The 18892-nt window shown below is 27.9% G+C and overlaps 2 protein-coding genes across 2 annotated transcripts in view; one reads left to right on the forward strand and one right to left on the reverse strand.

Moving 5' to 3' along the window:
* The window catches only part of LOC123294752 (nuclear transcription factor Y subunit beta), an 82519-nt gene extending 69808 nt beyond the window's left edge, over positions 1-12711 (reverse strand). Inside the window, exons 1-2 of the mRNA XM_044875890.1 lie at positions 12591-12711; positions 4947-5113 (exon numbers count right to left, since the gene is read on the reverse strand). Coding sequence (XP_044731825.1) covers positions 4947-5113; positions 12591-12695 — 272 coding nt within the window. The 5' untranslated portion in view covers positions 12696-12711. The remainder of the gene's footprint in view (positions 1-4946; positions 5114-12590) is intronic.
* Positions 1-18892, forward strand: part of LOC123294755 (protein phosphatase 1 regulatory subunit 14C) — a 153560-nt gene that overhangs the window by 46921 nt on the left and 87747 nt on the right. The gene's annotated exons all lie outside the window — the stretch shown is intronic.

Raw genomic sequence — 18892 nt, forward strand, 5'->3', positions numbered from 1 at the left:
AAATCTCACTTATTCTATTCAATACTTTTTAAACGCAGAAAGATGCCATCGTCGTCCATTGATTCGAAAATAGACTGTGACAACGGTTCTGCTTTTAATCGCATGTACGGAATTCTAAAAATTCTAAGAATATATCATAATACGTGAATAAAAGAGTAAAAATTAATTAAGAATATGATAAATATCACAAAAGAAAAATTATCATCATGCAACATTAAAAGTTGGTGTTTTTAATATAATTAAAGTTTTTAAAAATGTCAAATTAGATGTAGAAAATTAAACATTTTAATTTATTTTTAAGTCTTTATTTTTTTTTTAAATAAATTAATTATAATTAAGATACACGCGCATAATTTATACGTTTAATTTTAAATTTAGGTATAATTTTTTAGAAAGGAATAGATAAAATTAACGAAAATATTGTTTTTTTAAGTCTATGAGTTTTATAAACATCACTATTTGTCCAAATTAATGACAGTAATTGATACAAAATGAATTTTAAAGTACCTACAGAAGTAGTTTTCAAAAAGAGACAATTTTATGTGAGCTCGAAACTTTTGATAATTTTATATGATTTTCTTGGAATATCGAAATACACAGGCAAAATAAGAAAAAAATGTCACTACCAAGATGTTAAATTACGGTGAAGAGGGGGTAAAAGTTTCCTCAATTTCTGCCCGAGAAATTTTTTAACCAAATGCACCCGAAAGTTTTCTTTGCTCAAGTTTTCTTTCTTTTCTCTTTTCATGTATATTTGTAGTAGATTCACAATTCGTAGGAAAGCTTTAGACCCACGAATAATAATATGTAATGGTAAAAAATGGTGTTGAGAATCGGTCATTCGTTGATCACTGGTTGTACTGGTTCTATCAATAATACAGAAGCGCCGGAAAAGTCAGGTTTATGAATTTCAATATCAATAATTTGAAATGTTTGATTATACCATGTATATGAAATATATACTAGGTATATTATTTTAGTCCCAAGTTTGTAACGCTTGAAAATATTGATGCTACCAACAAAATTTTGGTGCAGGTGTTCATAAAATCACCTAATTAGTCCGTTTTCAGTTGTCTGTCCGCCTGTCTACCCACACGATAATTCAAAAACGAAAAGAGATATCAAGTTGAAATTTTTATAGCGTGCTTAGGACGTGAAAAGTAAGATTGAGTTCGTAAATGAGCAACATAGGTCAATTGGGTCCGTAGAACCCATCTTGTAAACCTTTAGAGATAGAACAAAAGTTTAAATATAAAAAATGTTCCCTATAAAAAATTAAAAAAACTTTTGTTTGAAACGTTTTTTCGTAAACATCACTGTTTATCGGCGAGGGCGCAAATTAATTGCAAATTTTTTAGTATGTATTGGGAATATCAGTTCCATGTGTGGGGCTATCAAAGAGTGGATTATGTAAATCTTTCTTTATTTACATGACGTAAAAAAAAACACGATTGGGTCTTCAACACTGTCTATATATGGTATTTTAACAATTAACTCAGTCAATTGTTTGTTTTCACTTATCATATACTAATTTTTACCACTAATTAATTAACTTTTGTAACTCTTTTCATTGTGCAAATTATTGTTTATCCAATTTTTATTTCTTATTTCGAGCAAACAATATGAGAACTTACAAAATCTTTTTAAGTTGAATTTTTTTTTCTATTATAAGATCATAAATATAATGGTTTATTGAAAACATAAGAGAAAGCCAACTTAAAGTAAATATAGAAAACGTTAATATTACGGTACGGGAAAACCCCAACTAAAGAAAACTTAAATAAATAATTAGGTATTACATCGCTCTTAAAATAGAAAGAAGCATACTAAATGTATTAAAATAAATACACAATTTTAAATATCTTCTGTATCATCATTAAATTAAATGACAAAAAACAATGACTTTGTTGTATTTGTATTCTATTTAAAACAAGAATATGTAAGTTGGGCACTAAACTGATGGTTAAATGTTAAATTAGAAAACGCTAGAAAATTTTGGGCATAACAAGCAAATTGTTTGAAGCAAACTTCAGATAATAAAATTAACGGACAGTTTTCGATTATTTTAATAGTTTTACAGTACCTACTTTAGGTGCAAAAGTTTTTTACAACCTGTGGTTAAATCTCCTAAAAAAGTAAAATTAGGGTAAAAGTTCTCCCTGTATTAACGCCCCAACATCAATTATTTTATTATTTTATTACAGAAAATCTGAATAACAAAATGAAAGCTTTTTGTAGTACAGATTTAAAGAAAATATCCAAAAATTACAATCCAGTAACAAAAAACTTAGTGCCCAAGTTTTTTCCATGCATTTAAAAAAAATTACATTATGAGAATGCTTCTGTTCATTAAAATGCTTTTTAAAATTTTTATTTTAATAGGCTAAAAGGATTAAGTTTATTTTATTTAATTAAAATTATTTTTTATTCTTAAACAAAAAAATTTCTATATTTTATGTACAACTATTGTCTAAATAAATACTTTTCTGAAAATTGTATTCCAAAGTAACAGTTTTAAGAGTTTTCGCGCAGTAAAATTACTGGAGTATAAACTCGCAACTAAATTACTGTCCACTGATTGTGAAGACAAAGCATTGATTTAGCCGTAAATCTAGAGGCATAATTTATATAAATAAAATAAATAATTAACCCATTTTATAAATGAAATAAATAATTTAAAAAAAATTCAAAAAACTCGACTGCGTTAAGTAAAATCTGAAAAGAAACAAGTCTAAAAAACGATCTAGATTTTAATAGGCCACGACCATCAGATTTTTTATTTTTTAAATTTTTTATTTCATTTTAGACTATTTAGTGTCGCGGCACTAAAAAAACCATCTTATTATACTATATTTAAACCGTATAAACAAATTTATTCTGAATTAAATTTAATCATATAACTTATATATATTTTTGAAATCTCCTTTTAATTCCTTTTATTTTTATATCCTACTCGATATGATAGGAACACATGGTTTTTTAAGACGAATATATCGGTACATTAACTGGCCCGCAATCCATCGAGCCATTTGACAGATACGAGGTAATAAAGAAATTTACAAACAAATACACATACATAATGACAAGATACGTGCGAAAAACCACTCTTTGACAGCCGGATAAAAAAGTAAAAATAAGATAAGTAAGTATAGTTTAAGAGCAAATGCATTGAAGAACAGATTAAGGATTACCCTCTTTAAAAGTTAACCAATTCCTGTATGCGTGATCACTTTTCTTAAAAATTAACCCCATTCTTAAAATAATTATTACGTTATCAGACTTTTCAAAATTTGATATTGAAAAATTACAAAGTACAAATTATATACCTAATTTAGTAATCATAAAATTTTCAGTCACACGTAAATTAGTCCACACGCAATAACTTTTCTCCAAGTAATTTGATGAAAAAAAATTGTTTGAAAACTATATATGTCGTGATCAGACAATTCAATGAGGTTGTGTTTTCGAGTAAACACTTGTCATTCTATTTCTTTTGAAATAAAAGTTTATTTTCGAGGAATCATACCAATTCCCATAATTATCAAGAAATTCTAGAGCTTGTCAAGTATTTATTTTAAATATGTGTTTTCGTGTGTTTTACGTAAAAAAATTTTTTTTTTACAAGCTTCTAGAAAAACATCGTAGTTTCATAGAAGAAGACGTTCAACATGAAAATGAATCATGGCTAAAAATAATAAGTGAAATATTTTTTAAAAAAGGAATTAAACTCATATTATTAGGAATTTGAACGCGTGGGGTGATATTGCTATTTATTTATACATGACAAAAAGTAGTGAAAACATACATTTTATTCGAATTATATTAAATTCAAAAATAGGCACAATAAATGTTTTTAGTCCAGGCAGGATTGATATTTCACGTCATATATAATTATGTTAATCTCGATTTAATTATTTTCGATAATTTTTAAGCGTAATAGGAAATTCTACTATATTTGAAAAAGTACTTCCAAATGTTGATTTTGCTAATAAAAAGCCATCGCAAATTTATTTCGGAAAAAAACACGCTTTCTTGCCAAAAACTTAAATTAAAATTTAAACCTTTTTTAAACTGTCAAAAACTCGGTGTATATATATATATATATACACCATAAATTTCTGAGAGATCATTGATTTGTCTTACTTTTATATGTTTTTAAATTATAATTTACGTCTTCACAAATCAAAAACAGTTAAATTTTGTTTTGATCTACATCTGAAAAAATTAAAATAAATCAAGGAAGTATTTCGAATCACAATAAATATAGTTCTGCCCACACTTTGGCTCAATTTTTAAACAAATTTTTTGGAAGGAATTTTAAAATCTTTTTGATAAACTTGATACAATTAAATAAATTGTATTTGTGTTATTAAAAATTTTTATTGACAGAGCAGGATTCAGTGGTTATCCGGGAAGAATATAGGACAAGAGGTCTCGCCTACCGATTAGTTTTTAAAATTTTTCTTAAATTTAAATTCCGTTCAAATTTTCCTGCACATAAAATTTTAAAATACACACCGGTATTGCTTAGAATATCGATCGATTTTGACCACAAATAATGATAAATAAACACACGCTTTTGTAACAAAAAATAAAAAACTAAAATTACAAGCTTTTGTAGCGAGCTTAACTCAAAAGTAGAAAATAATTTCAAAAAGCGCTTTAATTTCAAAGAGTACTTACAATTTTTGTAAATATTTTATTGGCAGATATTGATAAGAGTCATTATAAAATATCTTAAAAAGCACCCCACGCTTTTTTACGATAAAATGATTTGTTTCTAAATCAGGTTTTTCTTTTTTGAACTTATTATTTTCTACTTTTTAGTTCAGCCAGTCACAAAAGTGTGTTTTTTTATTGTATAAAAAAAAAATTATTTTCTACTTTTTAGTTCAGCTAGCTACAATAAAGTTTAATTGATAGTTAAAAATTATTAAATTATTTACCTTAATCTCGTCAAATCCTGTTCATGTTTTGTCATTTTAATTTCAGTTTCTAATTCTGTATGTCTATTAATAGCTAACACAGCACTTGTATAATTAACATGTCGTGTAAATTTACATTTAAAATCTTCTGGTGGTCCACAATGAAACAAATAACAACTTCCTGGGCTCTGCAACAAAAAGAATTTAACATTTACTAAATATTAAAATTATACTTTTTTTCTAAAGATCGGTGTTTTCACATAAATATGACATATTTTACAGCATCAAATACATTGCATTAGAATTAAAATATTAGATTAAAAAATATAATATGGAAAGTCACCTCAATCGTAGTATTTTTCAAGTTCCCACAGGAGCGTATACTGGAATAACGTGGTGGTAGAATAATGACGATATGTGTATTACAAAAAATTATTTAAACACAAAAGTTTTACCTTATTTTCCTGCATATCTTAGCTATTCCGACAACCTAACTAAAGTTTACGCTCCTGGTAATTTTCTATGAAGATATTTTCTATTAAAATATCAAATTTTCTATTCGCTTTTATATAAAAATATCATTTTTACCTCATTTAACTAAAAAGTTGAATGTATTTTTCATTTGTAATGTAATTTAATATGACAGTTATTGAAATTTGTATAAAGTATTATTCTTTTCGATGTTCGTGTCTACTTTCACGATAGCGTTTGCGTTTTTCAACGCATATTTTAGAAGAATTTTAATGAGGTAGATATTGTATAACCAAGCTAGTTCCTAATATGTAACATTATCCAGAACACAAAAGTTTTGTCTTACTTTATGAAAATCTTTGAAGGGCTTTTGACTAAGGTGTAGTACCGAAGTATCGTTTACTCAAAAGGTCTAACTGCACATAAGGTACATATATTGTTTAAAAATCGTTTTAAAATTAATAACGTTTCTTTTAAAATACAACTGAAAATACAATTATTTTGTAATCCAAAGTGACGTTAGTGTCAGTCACGTTTTGTTAGTGTCAGTCACTAAAATACTAAGAATCTTTATTTAACTATTTTTCAAAAAAATTTTGTAATTTGGCCAACTACAATTTAAAATCATATACCCTGCATAGACGAAGGTATTCGAAGTTTAAAAACACTATCGAACGCGAGTTCTTTTCTCATGTAGTCTCAGTCCCATTTGCATTTTGTTAAATATCTTATATCATAGATTTTCTGAGCACATTTTTTACTAAAGAGGGATAAATATAGAATCAACCATAAAACTATACTTATTTACTTGAAAATGTGCCTTAAATAATACGTCGTACTTTTATACAAAATATATCATTATTTGGGTCTAAAAAAAGCATCTAGGTTATTTGATGATTGAGCGGGTATATCCCAAGATAGAATTAGTTGAGAGATCAAAAGTGAATGATAACGCTATCGTCTGACTAAGCACAACGTATTCGTTTTGTGCGAAATATTACAAGTTTCATACTAAAAATATTTGTTGTAAAATGTACAAAAATTTTTAAAAAAGGAATAAAATTTCATTACATTAGCAACAGAAAAAAGAAGAAAAAAACATAACCTTTATAATGTTTTGGCATTATTCCATAAATTTTGTTGAAATTTAGTTCACATACAAAACAGTGTTTACAGTCTGTATTCTTTAAAACTGTATATAAGCTTTAAAAATTTCTATCTTTTACGGTGCACTTTTTCTTTTGGCCATGATTCATAAACACTCTTCAAGAGCTTTAAATACTTATGGAAGTAAGAGCGCAAGGTAGGCGTCTCATAAACATATTATATCTTGCGCTTACTTGCGCTTCCAACTTACCTAACTTTATCAACGTTCGACAAACTTGGTCTGCGAATTTACATGAAATTAACTTCCAAAATTAATTTAAAAAAATGTTGTGGAAGAGCCAATTTTGTAAAAGAAAGACTGTTATATATTTGTCATTTTTTCAGTTCTGGTAAGAATTACCTAAAGGATTAGTCGATTTTTTTTTTTCGGAATTAGCCGAAATCATCAAAAATTCATTTTTAGAATGAATAAACATAAGTAATGACCTTGTACCCACAAAATCTTTGATAGAGACTGGAGTAGTATGAAAAAATAAAAATTTTATTGGATATTTTGGAGCTTTTAAAATTTATTTGTCTATATACAGCCCTAAAAAATACCGCCCGTAATCGTACGTACATACCGTACATCCATTTTTATTGTTTTTAAGGATATAGAAATACAAAATAACCATAAAAAAGCGAGTTTTTGACAATAAAGGCAAATGGAAATAGGGAGGAGAATTTTCCTTGTATATTCTTCTTTTCTCATACTGTTTTAAAATTTTTATTCTAAAAGCGTCCATTGTGGATTGAAATATTTGTTTACGTAAAATTTGTAGATCAAGGCCTTACCGCAGACAAGTTGGCCGTATACCCTGATATATATATAATGTCCGGATGTTCGAAGATACGCTTTTATTTCCTCATATAATACATTATAATGCTAAGGGGCTATAAATTCATAACCATGAAAAATTTTGATAGTATAGTTAAAAATCATTTTGATATTGGTGTTCTTAAAATTATCTTCTTAGACCAGTTACAGATGTCCAAGAGGGTAGTCAGAAAAAATAAACCCGGGAAAAATAGACCTTGTGTTTTTAGACATTGCGTTCAAAAATGGGACTATTATTATTTTTTCCTAAATCCGTTCAAGAGCTAATATAAGACTTAGGGTTAAAAAATGGATAAAGTCGTAACAAGGTGAAGAAGACAAACTGAAATTGGAAACATGATTCTTTAAAAAATGAACCAACAGCTAAATCAAAGTTGCATGCTTCAACTGTTCTTTGAAGGATTGATAAAGGTAAGTTTTATAGTAAAGAAAATTTAAACCTATAATCAGAGAAATTATTTCCTCGATTCTCGTCTTTCATCAATTTCTATTTTATTTGCCATATTAATTAACGGAATGATTGATAAAAAAGTAAATATTTGAAAAAATAAGAAGTTGGCCACTTTCGATTGGCTTGAAATGATCAACTACACGTACTATGATTTTAAACAAATAACTCTTTTAGTGATTATTTCTCATTTGTTTTGATACAAAATTTTTTTTACTTATATTTTTTACGTTTTGCATTTTTCATTATGGTTCAATAATTATGTACAATTTTTAGCTAGGCCCTTTTGCAAATTTCACTCAAGTGAAAGTGTTTTTTTTTTTAAATGATAATATTCTTTCTAATAAATACAAATTCATATAAATAAATCAACATAAAAACTTAGTTTTTTGTTTTGTAAAACTTGTAAAGTTTATACATTGTAAACATCTGTATAAACTACATACCTATGTTAAACAAAATTTAAATAAAATAAATAAATAAATATAAAAAAATTAAAATAATTAATAACTAAGCCACGCGGATATGATCCTTAGATGCCATACCAATATTTTTCTCATAAATCTAAGTATTGTATTTATCCCGAAATGAATCTCCAAATGAAAGAAAATTATTGGTTTGAAATACTGCTATGTAAGTAACATATTTTCTTGCAAATAGTCCTTTTTTTACACGACTGTCATTTTATTGTGTGCACCAGTGATTCGCAAAGTGGGCCACATGGATCCCCAGGGACCCACGATTACTTTAAGGCGTCTTTGTAAACGAAAGAAAAAACTAGGGTTCTGCAATTCGGTAGGTAATCGTGTGACAAAAATTTCTAGACAGGTGTACAGCGAAACTCACATTTAAAACAAGTGAAAACAAACAATTGACTGCGTTAATTGTTGAAATACCATGCATAGTCAGTGTTGATTTCTTTATCACATTACACATACAAACATGTGACACATATACATAACTGATAATCAAGTATAGTACATATTATAAAATTTCGGACTAATTTGCGCCCTCACGGGTAAACAGTGATGTTTACGAAAAAATGTTTCAAACAAAAGTTGTTTAATTTTTGATAAGGAACATTTTTTACATTTAAACTTTTGTTCTATCTCTAACGGTTTATAAGATGGGTCCTACGGACCCAAGACCCAATTGACCTATGATGCTCATTTACGAACTTGACCTCACTTTTTACGTCCTGAGTACGCTGTAAAAATTTCAACTCGATAACTTTTTTCGTTTTTGAGTTATCGTGTCCACAGACGGACTGACGGACGGACGGACAATTTTCGATTTCGTTTTTCGAGGTGAAAAGAATAACTTCTTTACAGGATGTTAAAATTAAAATAAATAAATGAAAGAAATAAAGACTTCTAAATAAAAACAGGATGTTTCAATTTTAATTGCTTTAAATAAATACATAAAAAAAATTCGTGCGTATCAAGGTTATATTTACGATAAAAAAACATTATTTTTTTAAATATTTGAATAGAATAAATTATTATTAAATATTACTAAGTATGGTTGTATATCTAATTAGTTATACTTCTGCTACTATACTTACTTAAGTAATAAGTACTTACTTAGTACAAGTATCGAACAGGTTTGTATTTGAAATATGGATCATCGGGAGGATCTAGTATGAAATATAATAAATTTTAAACAAAAATGAGCTACCTTTTAACATCACGTTTATAATTCCAAATAGTCCATAAGTTTAGGTATGAATATCAAATAAATTTTCTAGCATGTATTAAAGAAACTTTACATTGTTTGTTAAGTTTTAGAACTTTGTTAATATAACACTCTCATATAGTCCTGTTTTTGTTGTTATACGACATCTCTTCTGCTGATTTCTAAATGTTATAAAATTTATGTAAATATTATGTAAAATTATGTTAATATTTGTTGATATTCAGATGAAAAGTTTTCCCTTAATTTTCACTTCATATTTTTCGAACAATTCACCATAATATAATATTTTAACAGTTAAATATTATACGTTTTCAAACATATTCTAAGTCTTAAAGTTTTATAAATTACAAGATGCCCAAAGTTTTTTTTGTAGTATTACCTTCACTTTCTTTTCTTTTATTTTACAAACAGAGGTTATCGTATTTCAAAATTTTTTGGAAAAGTTTTCTTTTGAAGTCGGTTTTCTTTTTGTTAAAAGTTTTTTTATTACAATTTGGATGTCTAATTTTCACTTACTTTTAACTTCAGTTATAACTAACCGAATTTTGGTGTAGGCAAATGATTTTACATATCTGTATATATAAAAATAAATTGCTGTGCGTTAGTCTCGCTAAAACTCAAAAACGGCTGGACCGATTTTGATGATATTTTGTGTGTGTGTTCAAGGGGATTCGAGGATGGTTTAGATTAGGTCCGCTACAATTGTTTTTGAGGGTTCCGCACCAAAGAAACTAAATTTCATTAAATGGTGGGAGCGCATATAAATAATATATTTCATTATTATTGCGACTTACTGTATACTATGCATTTTTATAAGTATTGAGGTGTTGTTTACGCGAGCTCCACTACTAAAGGCTCCAGCTAGGCCGAAGGCTGATGGGTTGGGGTTTAGCGGGATAGAAATGAGGTAATAGATAAGAGTAAAATTTGGGTTTAGTTGGCCTGTTGGGATGACCTAACGGGTGGGCTTAGCGGGCATAGCGGGCAGCTAAACATAGTATAGATATTAATGAATTGAAGTTACGTTTCTACAGGACAACGTCTGTCGGGTCCGCTAGTCTCCAAAAAAAATAATCTACTATGGTTAGATCGTACAATCTTGAAGGTCAATTAACAGGTACATAACGTGAAATTTAAACAATTATAGCAACAAATTCAACTAAAATTCGAATCAATTTTTGAATTACAACAATTTGCCTATTCATTATGAAAAATATTTTGCCAAATGGGTTTTAAAACCAAAGTGCTGCCAAGTTAAATATGTAAACCTCTAAAAAACACCCCTTACAACTTTTTTTATTAGATATCTTTTCTTATATTACTTTGTGTCTAGTATATACTTATTTATTAAATTCTGTTACTCTTCATATACTATGAGCTTTATAGTTGTTATTCGCTGAAATCTATTCTTTATATCCATATAATAGGTCAAGTAAATTGAAAACCTTGACACTGTATTCACCTTGAAATAATATGATCGAGAAAACCATTTCATGTAAATAAATTAATAGGAGATAATCGGATAAAAATTTTTAAATGAAATAATATCATCTAAATTGAATGATGTTAAAATATATAAATTTATATAATTAGGACGCTTTCCAATTAAATTAATTAATTTATTTATTTTCCGTTTCTTAAAAAATTTTCAAATTCATTCCACGGCCAATGTACAAAAAAAATAACAAGAACGCAGGTAAATTACCAATTAAAATTTTCATGGTCATATTTTACACCATCTTTAGCATTAAATAAAAAATACAGAAAAAGAAGTTATATGTTTTGTTAGACAACGGATTTGAATGAAAATTTAAAATATAACAAAACCAAATTTATTTTTCATCTCATGAGAACAAACGTTATTCGAGCATAGAGCACGAGTACACACGAGTGGTCTATGAGTTCGATTTTTACAAATATTCCTTGATTGATCTTCATTACTGATGGAAACGATGCAACTATAGAAAATCTACCTATTATCCGAATTTCGATCATTTTAGTTAAATTTTTAAGCAACTTTTTGGTCTTTATATTCAAAGTAATACTTACTTCTCTCATTTTTTCTTAACCCTTGCAATTTAGTTTAAGCTATTTTTATAGTAAAAAGCTCCTATCGTCTAATTTTTTAACCCCTAAACCAAAAAAAAGCGGTGTTATAGGTTTTACCGCTATATCTGTCTGTCTGGCTGTCTGTTTGTCTGTCTGTGGTAACGTAGCAACTAAACGGACGAAACGATTTTGATTGTTTTGCTTTCTTTGAAAGGTAATTTAATGGAGAGTGTTCTTACCTATTTTTCAAGTGCAACTTAAGGGTTCTACACTCGAAACAACTAAAAAATAGGCCATTAAGGTAGGTAAGTCGTTATATTCAAGACAATGAAAACATGCTCTTATAAAATCGTGTACTATTCGTGACAACAGTGTACAATACTAAGACATTGTACCTATGCATACATACTCAATACGTAGACACAAATGCCAATGTATAAGTTGGTTTTTTGATTATCTTTTCAATAAATCGGGTACCCAAAAGTATGTCATACATTAATTTTTCAAAAATTGGTAGAATCGTTTTCGAGATATTTAGAAATTTCAACATTTATTGGATTACCTATATTCCTTAAAGTTTTTTCTTAAGAATACTGTAGCTAACAAACCCTGAATGTGTTGAATTGCAAAGCAACTGTTATTTTCCAACAGAATAGAAAATTTTATTAATCCAGATCAAAAGCAGCATGGCAGACTTGAATAAGATTACACATTTTCTACTATCTTAGGAGTTGTATAAATTTCTAAATTATTAATTATCAAAATTTCCCATTTCCTTCATAGTGGGAACTTTTTAAATGCATAAGAATTCCAACTCTAGCAAATTCCAAAAATATTGCTACACATTCTTTTAGCGCGCAATGTACAAAAATTATAATTGACGATTTATATCTCTGAATAAACCAAAAAAAAAAAAACATAAAGCGGAAATGATGTTTAATACTTATTAAAAATTATTTATATAAAAAAATTATATTGTAAAATGTATTTAGGTAAAATATTGAAGGTTATAACATACCTTTTCCTCAAACACAAACACATCACAATTATCAGTTTCACAACATAATCTTAAACATTCCTCACGTGAACCCAAATCAATTTCATTTAAATATTTTGCACCCATATCACGTGAATCTTGTGTTCGTATAATTTTATCTTTATGTACATCAAAATTTTCAATACAATTTTGGATTTCAATTTCATGTGGTATTTTTTTAACACGTTTATTCAATAAGTTTTCATTTTCACTACTATTTACAATTAATATACAGTTTATACATACAATTAATTTTATTAAAATGTTTTTAGAATACATTTTCTTTGAAATACGATTGCTTGGAACTTTTTTTCTGGATATAAATTTTTATCAAATGTTTTCATATACAATTTTGATTTGATTCAATGTTATCAGCTGTTTTTCCGTACTTCGTATAATTTCCTCGAAATATATTGTGTATATGATAATAAATCAATATTTTCACGTCGACGCAATGTATTTCCGTTTCTATATATGTACACACAGTTGTTATGTGGAAAAATGGTGGTAATTTATGAAAATGTGTGTAGGTATTTAGATTTAATTATAGAAATGAAATTCCTATTGGAATTGGATTTTGATTGAATATTCAATGTTTGTTATAGATTATTATGTAGAAATGATGGAATGAATTCATAATCAGATATTTAAATATAATTTTAACCTGGATTCTAGTTAAATAATACATCCACTTTATTTCTTAAGATCTCAACGGTGACTATCACTTCATAAAGTACATTTTGAGCTTTATTGCCCCTTAAAAAATTTCTCCTCGTGTCTACCTCTAGTCATCATTTTTACGCTTCTTACTTCTTACAATATTTTTTGGAATTTTTATTTTTTTTCATTTCTTTCGAAATTTTGCTGTTTTATCGTTTCCACTTAATTATTACTAGCGATAATAGCGATAAGAGCTATTTGATCACCATGCAGCTAGAAACACTTTATGTAAAGTTTAAAGTGATATATGCATAGTTTGACCAGGAATAGGGTAAACAGCGCTAAAGCGCTAAAAATTATTCTATAAGCAATCAATATCAGGTGCGTCCGTTTATTATAATTGAAGATTAATATCTATATAACTTAATCAGTTAGTTATTTTACGGAGTACCAAATCGATGGTTGATACAATTGACTTGATCGATTTAAGTTTAAAACCGAGTGTACATATGCCCTTTTACTTTGGATACGTAGACATCCAGGAATCTATGACGGCTGTAAGTACTTCACTAGATCAAATTCATTTTATGGAATTTTGCCAATTTTTATAAAAGTAAGGAGTCTAGAAAATCTCCCGATCAAAAAATCTCCCTATGCTTGTAACTTTAGGAGGCGATCATTAGAAGAATTAAGTGAACTACTTTAATGTATTCCAGAGATAATCCACAGAGGAAATGGTTCTTCTCGATAACTAATATCATTTCGTATGAATACCTCTATAATAAGAAAAACTAGTGAAATGCCTTCAAAGTATATAAATTTTTCAGAAAAATATAGCCCCTGTAACATTTTAAAGAAATGGAGGTCAAAGTAGCTTGAAAAAGGAAGCTCTTAAATTACGTTTTCTTAAAATAATTCTGAATTTTGTATGGATAATCATTCTTTTAAAGAAACAAGTGAAATTTACAACATTTAAAAAATTCCCATCATTTTTTCAGGTACAGAAACCCTATAAACTCGCACTTGAAACATATCTAAGAACATTCACCATTAAATTACCTTTTTCCAAAGATCCTTTTCCAAACTAAACCGATTTTGAGGATAATCGTCTAGTTTTTAGCTGTTCCGGGTACGAAAACCTAAACTCGCATATTTGAAACATAGCCAAGAACACTCTCCATTAAATTACTTTCCAACGGAACAAAAAAAAATCAAAATCGGTTCACCCGTTTAGTCGCTACGATTGCAAAATACAAAATTTGTATGATAAAATACATAACTTTAAAAATTGAGGAATTTTCTCCAAAAATTACTCATAATATATTTTTTAATGCAATTTTTTTAGCATATTTTATCAAAATACTTAACAACCAGTTGGGCATTCTTCCAAAGTTTTAAGAAAAATATTTCTTATTAATTGAGTATTTGTCGAATTTCAGAACAACCGTGTGCCTTTTATTTTATCATGTTTACGAAGATGCATATTAAATATCTCCAAATTACGTAACTATTTTATCAAAAACGCCACGAGGTTAAATGCTCAGTAAAATTTTGCGGATTTCCAAGGATTCCTTTTAATAATATTATAATTTCGTGAATTTATTGACAACCTAATAATAGTTTGGAAATACTTTATATTAAAGAGGAAAAATAACAGATCAAAGGGGGAAGAAGTTAAAAATAAAAATTGTATAAAATTCAAAACATCTAAAACTATTTAAAAGGAGAATGCGATTTTATATTCATTAAATACGATTATTTCCAAATTTTAGAACCTATGTTTTGAGTAAGTATAACGGTAAGAGGTAAGAAAATTTCTTGGAACAAAGATTTTCCTCACAAAAACGAAAGAAAAAAAAATTAGTTTATTAGAGTTACATTCGAAATTGTGTTTTGATTTCATTGTTTGCTTAAGTTTATTATTTACCTACATTGAAAGTTATAACAAAAATACTACCCTTCAACTGCAGTCGAATAAAAACTAGTCAATCATGTACAATTTAAATAAATCGTCTACATTTTTAATTATCGATAAACATAATATTTTGTTAATAGCTAGACATAGTAATTTAGTCAAATGTAGTAAGTATATTTATGTATTATGTACTTATATTGTATATGCAATGTTGTATTTACGCGTTATAATATCGTTAATGTACCGTTAACATGTAATTATGCATTGAAAATACAATGTATGGGTTGACGAATGGAAATGGGGTGCAGAATGCATTCAAATGAATAAACATATCAAAATAATAAATTTTATTTTTTCCCTTAAATGAATTTACGTATATAAAATTACCTCTATGTACTAATTATGTAGTTAAAATATATATATTTTTGATTACTATTGGCTAATTACGCCCTTTAATTTGATACCAAACACGCTATCATTAAATCAAACTTTGTTTTTCGATCATAAATTTTTGTCCTGTAGAGAGCGCCATATTCAATTTAATGTGACGCCACACAGCCTATAACCATCGGGCAATCAAAATGCTTCTAACGAAACCTCATTTGTAAAATTCTGGTAAGTAGCTTAGAAGCTAGATGGGAACAGATGAACATACACACATGTACCAAAAACATAACCCTCGCCATTGTATAGACGGGGTAATAAAAATTATATAATTGTCATCCGATTTGCATATCCATGAAAATTTCCGAGCTCAATCGAAAACCGACGCGTGCCTCAAATTTAACTTGCAAGATTTGATTGAAAACAACAGGCAGGTGAAGCTAAATAAAAGTTTGTAAAATCACTTCTTTTCCAAGTTTCACTAAAAGTAGACAAGAAATTCAAAGCATCAAATCTTCCATATGAAAGCTGGTGACCTCACTTGATTATTATACCAAATATATATAAAATATACATAGTTAGTCCCAAGTTTGTAACGCTTAAAAATATTGATGCTACGAAAAAAATTTTGGTATAGGTATTCATAGAATCACCTAATTAGTCCATTCCGGTTGTCTATCTGTTTGTCTGTCGCCCGTCTGTCCGTCTGTCATCACGATTACTTAAAAACGAAAAGAGATATCAAACTGAAATATTTATAGCGAGCTTAGGACGTAAAAAGTGAGGTCGAATTCGTAAATGAGCAACATAGGTAAATTGGGTCTTGGGTCTGTCAGACCCATCTTGTAAACCGTTAGAGATAGAACAAATGTTTAAATGTAATAAATGTTACTTATAAAAAATAAACAACTTTTGTTTGAAACATTTTTTCGTAAACATCACTGATTATCCGTGAGAGCGCAAACTATGCGCAAATTGTATAGTATGTATTATAATATGGCTATATCAGTTATATATGTGTGACATGTATGAATGTGTAATATGATTCTGTAATAATTCACGTTTAATCGTTTGCAATTAACACAAATAAATGCCTTTATATATCACCAAATAAATTTCATTGAATTGCATCATGTAAGTAAATGGTAGTCCTATGAGTGTTTCTCACTAAATTTTGTTAAATAAATAAATCAATTTATTTTGTATTTAACTTGAAATATTTATCCAGGTAGAAACTAATTGATTACTCATACATGGATATTTTATTATTTGTAATAATTTTTTCCTTTAATCTGTCAGATTCTGTTTGAGTGAAGGAACTTGTCAGATTTGCAAAAACAATTCCATTCTTTTCTGTCTATTTCAGAAACAAAAGGAATAAATCCAGATAAACTCATTCTGTGCAATCGATTCATTGGAAATTTCCCAACAATGTTGTGACCTAAGCAAAAAACAACAATGTACTTTCTTTTATATCTTCACTCTTCGAGTACAAGATTCCAATTTTTATATGCTTTAAAATACAAAATTTGGTATTTGAAATACGGAAATAACTGCCAGCTTTTACCCATCTACCCTTCTTTGTGTATTTCCTTTAGACCCGTCATTTTTTAGGTTAATCTTTGTAAGTTGGCATGCTTGAAACTCAAAAAATATGTTTTATCGAGAAAAACGCTTCAAGAAAAAAATGTTGGGTGTATAGGCGCACATCTTACGCAGGCATTAAACTTGACCTAGGTTTTCAGGTTCAATGAAAGGCTCAGTCGACTCCATAACTGGCAATAGATAGATGAAAACTTAAAAACTTTTTATTGATTAAAACAGTAAGATTTTTTGTTTGTGAACATTTTTCCGCAAAGCGAAGAGTTTGGGCAAAAATGGACTGAAAGAAAAAATATTTCTAATAAAAGTGGCTTGTTTTTTCTTAAAGACGTTTGTGTTCAAATTGAATGAAAAAATGCGCAGAGAGATTTTTGCAATTAATTAATGTCTAAACTATTCGGTTTACAAAAACATGTTTCAAACAAATAATGTTTGCATTTTTAAGAACAAATTTCTAATTTAAACTGTTTTCTACTATTTGCCGGCTATGAATTAGAACGAGGTTTTTATTGAACCTGAAAACTTAGGTTGAATACAATACTTGTATAAGGTGTGTCCTTTTGAAACTAATATTTTTCGATTCCTCCATTAAACTTATTTTTGACTTTTAGGGCTAAGTCATGTTTAAAAAAATCAACCCCGTATACGAGTTAAGGCATTCTTCCTACAAAAGTATACATGCATTCCTTATTCGAAAGAATTACTATAATAGACTTTCCGAAATTCCTTTTGTCATGCAAAATCTGTGAAGAATACATGAACTTTTATACATATCACAGCCTTAATATTTCGAAATCAAAATTTGATTGTGAACCAGACTTTAACTGATTGTATAATAATAAAAAAAGAAATTTTCCAACGTACGCTTCTTTTATTACGACATGTCATTGTTGTTAACTGCCAACATTTTTCATATATAATTGCAATTGAAATCTGATTTTAATGTAAAAAGCCATTATTTGTTGTACGATAAAACGTGTACATCTCTATTGAATTGAATAGTAGGTATTGTTGGGGGCAAAAATATTGTGAATTGTCTTCAAAACTTACTTTTTAAATGTGCGTAATCTATAATCATTTCATTGACTCATCTTTTAGAATATAACTTTAAAATCAACGTTTGAATTTATTTTTATTTTTTGAGAAACTTTATTATTTATGAAAGAAAAAAAAAGATCGAGAGGTGTCGTGGGACACACGGTAGGAACTATATTCCTTTCATACCTTGGTACATTTTAAATGTAGCGCTTACTTTTTTATTTACAAGATATTTTCTGAAAATTTAAGGTATTAATTTTAGAAGTCATATTCTGATTTAGTAGTCAACCTAATATTAGCGTACATTACGTTTGGTTTGATCAGAATATTTATTATGACATAACATAAAAATTTCATTGTACTTACTTTAAATTATCCCTGTTATCTTTAACTCCTGATAACTTTCACAGCACAATATTATTAAATGATAAAACATAAAATTTTGGCAAAAAATATAAATTGAAAATTATAATAATATTTTTGCATTTTGTCAAAATTCATGGCAACCTGAATCAATTGAAAAAATTTTAGTTTTCTTGGTAACCTAGATGAAAATAGTCGGTTTTTGGTGTCGTTTTTTTTTGTTGTTGCACATTTTTTGGTTTTACCTCCCAACCAGCATAAAAATTAGAACGATAACGTGCAATAAGGAACATAGTTTCAAAAAAATTACATAGTATAAAAT

This window comes from Chrysoperla carnea, chromosome 3 (genome assembly GCF_905475395.1).
Source record: "Chrysoperla carnea chromosome 3, inChrCarn1.1, whole genome shotgun sequence".
Taxonomy (NCBI): Eukaryota; Metazoa; Arthropoda; class Insecta; order Neuroptera; family Chrysopidae; genus Chrysoperla; species Chrysoperla carnea.